Source organism: Chanodichthys erythropterus, chromosome 17, assembly GCF_024489055.1.
Source record: "Chanodichthys erythropterus isolate Z2021 chromosome 17, ASM2448905v1, whole genome shotgun sequence".
NCBI lineage: Eukaryota > Metazoa > Chordata > Actinopteri > Cypriniformes > Xenocyprididae > Chanodichthys > Chanodichthys erythropterus.
The window spans coordinates 17,824,776-17,831,379 of record NC_090237.1 but is presented as its reverse complement, the minus strand read 5'-3'; the positions used below and the strand labels follow the sequence as shown (position 1 = coordinate 17,831,379).

At 36.8% G+C, this 6,604-nt stretch overlaps 1 protein-coding gene across 2 annotated transcripts; it reads right to left on the bottom strand.

The window, feature by feature from the left end:
- Positions 1-1,858: 1,858 nt before the first annotated feature.
- On the bottom strand, positions 1,859-6,488 carry ywhae1 (tyrosine 3-monooxygenase/tryptophan 5-monooxygenase activation protein, epsilon polypeptide 1). 2 transcript variants are annotated; one of them, XM_067366122.1, is made up of 7 exons: positions 6,297-6,488; positions 4,107-4,306; positions 3,917-4,023; positions 3,591-3,797; positions 3,218-3,354; positions 2,633-2,672; positions 1,859-1,996 (listed from the first exon to the last, which is right to left on the bottom strand). In XM_067366122.1, the coding sequence occupies exons 1-6, from the start codon at positions 6,358-6,360 to the stop codon at positions 2,665-2,667; spliced, it is 723 nt and encodes a 240-aa protein (XP_067222223.1). In that variant the 5' UTR covers positions 6,361-6,488; the 3' UTR covers positions 1,859-1,996; positions 2,633-2,664. The 2 variants fall into 2 exon arrangements, with proteins under 2 accessions (XP_067222223.1, XP_067222222.1); XM_067366121.1 differs by lacking the exon at positions 2,633-2,672 and having other exon boundaries at positions 6,297-6,487.
- Positions 6,489-6,604: the final 116 nt, after the last annotated feature.

Sequence of the window (6,604 nt, the reverse complement as noted above, 5' to 3'; positions counted from 1 at the left end):
GTAGATAGAAATAGATGTGTAACTGAGGTGAGTGGTTATTAGGCTTCCTCTGGTACATCTGCTCTATTGTTTTCAAAACTTTTTTTTTTTCAATACTAGGAATGTTCATAGATTAAAACAACTAAAATAATTATAATTCATTTTTACGTTTTTAATACATTGTTGTCGTGTAAACGTACCCTCTTCCATAAGTTTTAAGAGGCCTCCCACTCATACATATTAATTTACAAGACATTTCCAGTCATTTGTGGGTTATTGGATAAGGATTAAGGATGTTTTTACTCAATTTCTACCCAGTAATGCCTGCCATAACTAGAATGAATTTTCGTTATAAAAATGCCCATGCTGCTTTAAGATTTTATTTACATGACTTTCCAGGTCAAGAAATCACTTTTAAAATTAGTCTATACTTATACCAAGGTTTTCCAAGATCATGGGAACCCTTTTTCTTCAAAGGAAAAATAAGATCAGTTGTTGAAGTGGTGAATTAAATAGATATTAAATATCTTTGTTATTTTTAGCTTATTTTAAATCATCTAAGACCCCCAGAACCACTGCTATAGAGGGCCATCTCATCACAGGGCCCTGGACGACATTCCTGTTAACCTGCACGGAAATCTATAGTTACAATGCACTACATTTCTCTGAATGTTAGATATGTGCAGAATCTGAAAGAATACACATCATTACACAATGAATATAAAGTCCAACTCCTACTTTCAAAATGCAAATCATATTGATTTCTTCTTCCTGCAAGACCAAAGCAGAAATATTCACTTTAAAAAACATACATTTAATAAACTTTGCAGGGTAAATGCTTCCACTACCAACCCAAGAGAGAATTTAGTTTCATGTTGAAGGAAAAGCACATAAAATGTAAAGAGAAAGGAAAACATTTTGAGTGCAAAAGAGGTGGTTAAATATTTTACTTGAGGCAGTTTTATTTAAGTTAATAGTTAATTCCATGCTGTTTGGTTGTAATACAGATTCTAGGTCTGTGGTTCCAGTCAGATATCCAGTAGTACAAACTAGTTTCAAGTTAACATAAAGTACAGAAGAAATTATATGCATTATGTAGAATCAGGGGGGAAGAGGAAAAATAGACTATTTCATGTACTCATGCAGGCTTAAAATCAACTTTATTAGTGCTTTTTTTTCTTTTTGAGACAGCCAAATGGAGACCTGCATTTGTCTTAGTTCTAAAAGCAACAAGGCTCCTTCAGTTTTATAGAGCTGCAGCCATCCACCCACCATCATCAGCCTATGTGAGCAATACAGTATTTTAGCACAAATTACAGTCCAGACCACTGGTAAATGTTACTACATAACTACTACTTGGTGATGTTAAGCATTTTGCTCCACATGGATATCAAGAAATTTGCTTCGACTTTCTCTGAAAAACTAAATTAACAAAAAGAGCACTTTGTTTAGACTTGCCCTTTTTTTAAAGGTTTAATTGTTTTCTTTAACTGCATCGTATAATTGCACTAACACAGAAATATTACAGCTCAAACCACTAATAGTAGACATATCAGTAATAGTAATAAAAGTTAATTTCTGTAATTACATTAAGAAAAACTCAAAATATATCCAGCAACTGATAAAAATGTTGAGAAATAAAGCAAATGAACATAAAAAAAAAAAAGGAAAAATGTACCAGGATGACAAAAAAAAACAAAAAAAAAAAAAAAAAAAAAAAGAAATCTTAAGTTCTGACCATTCAAAAATCATATTTGAAGTTTGTTTCATGAGTGGTATATTTTATTTCAATTTAAGGGCTAATAAAACAGAATAATATTAAAAATCAAACAAAGGGAGAGAAAACTGGAGGCATCAAGCTGTTGAGTGCCACTCATAAGGTTGGGCTTGGTGGCTCCCTTTGTGAGTGGGGTCTGGGGAAGGGGAGGGGGAGTGGGGTGGAGTCTCATATTGGCTGTGTTGTCTCATTGGTTTTCATCCTCCACATCTTGCAGCGCCTCTTTATTCTGTTCCTCACCTGTGCACAGAGAAACAAAGCCATTGTTATTGCATTGTGCCACGATTGTGTCCCTTAAAGAAATCCATGTGATGCGTTGTGCATTTTCGCACATTATCATCAAGTTGCAACCCTTACAAAATCTGTGCATTAGGAGTTTGCCAAATAAAATGCTATTAAAAGCAAAAAATTAAAATAAATAATCAATAGTAAAAGGACTGAATACATGCTGTGAGAAATAAAATGTATCTATCATGTTACGAAAATAGAATGTGTCATTTTCAAGCTCAAAAAAAACAAAAACAAATAAAACTGGCTTAAGTCTAATTTGAATGCAGTGTTATCTCATATGGTCATTTAATTGTCACACATAATTCAGTTCCCAAACCAAAGGATAATACCCTTAGACACCTGTACAGTACATTTCTTACGAAAACGTACCAGAATTTTTTAAATTCTAAAGATATTGGTACAACACAGCCATTCCAATTGGACAAAGAGGATCTGGCAGTGATCATGCAGAAACAGTTTGTTTCAGACATGCTGCACATATAGCACTCTGGTGGCTACAAAGATCGCAACACAAAGCTTACAGACGGGTGAGTGATGCAATTTGTGGACAAAAAGGCAAGTGCTGGAAAAAGTGGCCTCACTTACAAATTAAGTTTGTGGGCAATTAACATTTTCCTTTAGGAATCTAAATAGTGGGGATGAAAAAAGGCAAGATGGGTTAAGTTGGACGGCATGAGCTTGGACACATTACAAGATGACATGAAATGTAGTAGAGAAAGATTATACTGCTGGTTTTGCACAGGAATGCAGTTATGTGCACTAGGTCACTATATACTTTTAAAAAGCTATTCAAAAATAAATACAGCCTTCTGTCTCATTTCTGGGGTAGGAATGAATATCTTGGATGCACTAAATTGCATATAAAAAAATCTTGTCAAAAAAAAACAAAAAAACAAAAAAGGAAACAGTAGCATTAAAACCACTACACTATACTGAGAAAAATTTCCTTGCACAATTTTACTTTCAAAGCAGCCAGACCCCTCTATTTTAACTTCTATTAGAGATGCCTCACAAGTCCTAAATCGGGACACTCTGAAACAATTGCTCTAAAAATAGCTTTGGTTTGTGGAGGAGCTTTTGAGGATGTCACCTTCATGTACCAATGTGTTTCAAAGACATGTTTGTCAAGCTTAGCATCTGAAACTGTAAAAAAAAGATGATGCGTCTTACCATCTCCCTGCATATCTGAAGTCCATAGTGTCAGGTTATCACGTAACAACTGCATGATGAGTGTCGAGTCCTTGTAACTTTCTTCACTCAATGTGTCCAGTTCAGCAATAGCATCGTCAAATGCTGCCTTTGCCAACCTAAGATCAACAAACCGGATACACAAATTATTATTAAGAACAGGAATACATTGCAAAAAAAAATAAAATTGTCAGATAAGTAGCCAAACACGTTATTTAAAATCTCTATATGGCACCATATTCATACAAATGTAATATAGGAATATGACTGATACACATTTGCAAACCATTTATTGTCTGCTGTATAAGATTTCAATATAAGCATTGAAAAAACCCAAAACACAAAGAAAACGAACCTGCATGCACGGTCAGGAGAGTTGAGGATTTCATAGTAGAATACGGAGAAGTTAAGAGCCAGACCCAAACGAATAGGGTGTGTAGGCTGAAGGTCTGTCATTGCAATATCACTAGCAGCTTTGTAAGCAACCAAACTGTTTTCTGCAGCCTCCTTCCTGTCGTTTCCTGTAGCAAACTCAGCGAGATACCTGTGGTAATCGCCCTTCCTGAGGCATCAAAGAGAGAAAAGGTCTGTTTAAAACATGTATAAATAAAGCCGTGACCTCATTATGTCACATACGATTCAACCTTAGATTCACTTAGGAAAACCTTGTGGCTTTCATACATTTTGTAGTAGAAGACCTTGGACTCTCCTGAATTTGCAGCTGGGATTAGGTGCTTGTCCAATACATCGAGGATGTCATTGCAGATTGATTTCAACTCAGTTTCAACCTGGACAAGATAATGTAATGATTAAAAGCATAAAAGGCACGATTCTAGTGATGTTAATGAACGCTAGTTAGCGCACGTCTTACCGTTTGCCTATATTCCCGAATCATTTTCAATTTGTCCTCTCCACCCTTATTCTCCTCTTTCTGCTCGATACTACTGATTATCCTCCAGGATGCTCTCCTCGCCCCAATAACGTTCTTGTAGGCCACGGAGAGCAGGTTTCTCTCTTCAACTGTTAGCTCAACATCCATCCCAGCCACTTTCTTCATGGAGTCAACCATTTCTGGAAAATTGAAAATGAATGCAATAGACATTTTGCTTACTGGAATTAAATCACAGTCAGGAACTACTTTAATATATTATGCAATAAAGTTAAAACATATTGTTTGTCTCTCTCTTGCTCTTTTAAAGGTATATATAGTCCCTCATTAAAAGCAGTTACATACACAGTGTTGTACCTTTGTCTTTTTGTCCCATTTTTTGCTTCAAATCAAAGTTCACAATGCTGCGATTCATCCGTAGCTGGTAGATTTGGTTGATGGTTTTTAAATCAAAGAATTTAATAAACAAAGGCCGCTGATACAGTGGGCAGCCACTGTTGTCCTCAATAATCGTTAAAAGAAAGCAATCTCAATTCAAACACCCATGTAATCTTATTCCTTATTGACAATAATTTGCCCGTCTTTTAAACCTTTCACAATTACAATCACAGTGGAACATCCAAATCTGCGTTGGAGCTGCCGCTGACCCAGAGAAAGCACTTGTCTTGTATAGATATGGAACAGCTTCACAAACAGTCTTTTCAACCACACAGTATCATTATTTCTGTTACAATAATTCAAATTAATCACAGAAGTACTGGGATAAAAGTTTATAGTTCAGATACAAACACTGATGTCAACAGTAGCGATCAAAATAGAGTCAATCTTCCTTTTGAATGTAACGAAGTTTCAAATAAAGATTGCTTCAATTATATAGTTAAAACAGTAGGTGGCGACAAGTGACTTAATGTATGGCACTGAATCATTAATTCAAGAGATTCGTTCAAAAACAGTTATGAAATAAGCAAAGTATTTATGAAGGAGTCATTGAATCATTCATTTGCATTCTAATTAGCCAATTAAAATTTTTTTTTTAAACAGACTGCAATTAACATTTTTTTTTTAAGACCTTTAGTGAATTTACATATTATTTTGTTTAGTTGTCTTTTCAGAATCGTGGGAGAACCGTGATACCCATTTGAAGAAAAACATGTTATTCTCAATTTATGTTATCCAGAATTGTGTAGCTCTACTATGGTGTGTGTATTAGGCATTTATTCGAACACAATATTATAAACATTAACAACAACTCTATTTGGATTTACATTCACCTTGTGTTCAGTATTTAGTCATAAAACACTGTGCATACCCTTTGTTAACCAACCATGATTCTACACACTTGCAGCATACTTTTAAGTGTTCAGTGAAAACCCTAGATACCTAATACAGGTTAATGGGTGACTAAACTAGACAATAAATTACCAACAAAGCACAGTTATAGCTGTTGGTTTAGTATATCCTTAAAATCATGAATACCACAAGTCAGTGAGCCTCTTCTCTACAGTCTGAAATGAAATCTCACTGCAAAGCTACTGTATCCAAGCTTACAAAGCATTATTGCTTTGATTTGCTGTACAACGGCTGCGTCTCAAAACCTACTAAGGTACCTGCCTAGACAGCATTTTTGGGTATCACATCTCAACGTGCCCATAATACGCAAAAATGCTATCCAAGTAACTTAGGTAGCTCAAAAGGTTTTGAGACACAGCCACGGTCTCTCGTAATGTGCTGCGGGGGTAAACGCAGAAAAGGGCGGCCCTGGTACCGAAATAACTCCTTATCGTGATTAATTGGGTCGATTAAGACAGCTGTTAACTAATATTTGAACCGTTCTTCGCCCACATGAGGCTTGAAGACTGCAGCCACCCCCTCCGCCATGGCTAGCAACAGCTTGCCTCACCCACTAACTCTCCGCCATTTTGTCTCCTCAATAAACGTCTCCATCTTCATATGCCATTCTGTAGTTACCCCAATATCGCATCGACAGAATTAACGGACAGCACAAATAGAAGTATCAACGTATTTACAGGGTAGACGGAGATCGGTTTGCCATTTACAAGATGTTCGCTTTGTGTAACCGCGAATTAAGCCAGCTAACCCGACCGTCAGTTAGTCTGCCTGAGCACTCGCTTTGTAAAAACAACGTTCCCGTTACTTCTCAATGTCTCTTACCATCATATCTCTCCGCCTGCTCGGCGAGCTTGGCTTGGTACACCAAATCCTCCCGGTCACCCATGGCGGACAGCGCGCGGCGAGCGTGTTTTGTGCGAGATTGGGAGTAAAGGAGGAGTGTGAGTTCACCGGCAGGCCCCTGTGCGAGCAACAGCTGCGGATTGAATGGTGGAGTAAAGATGGCGTTACACCTTCATCCGGGAACTTTCACACAGTGCAGCTCCACACACTCCCTCTCCCCTTACGAATGCTGGATTTTTACCCTCTTTATTTGAATAGAGAATGAATGCTATGTGCTTTTCTGCACT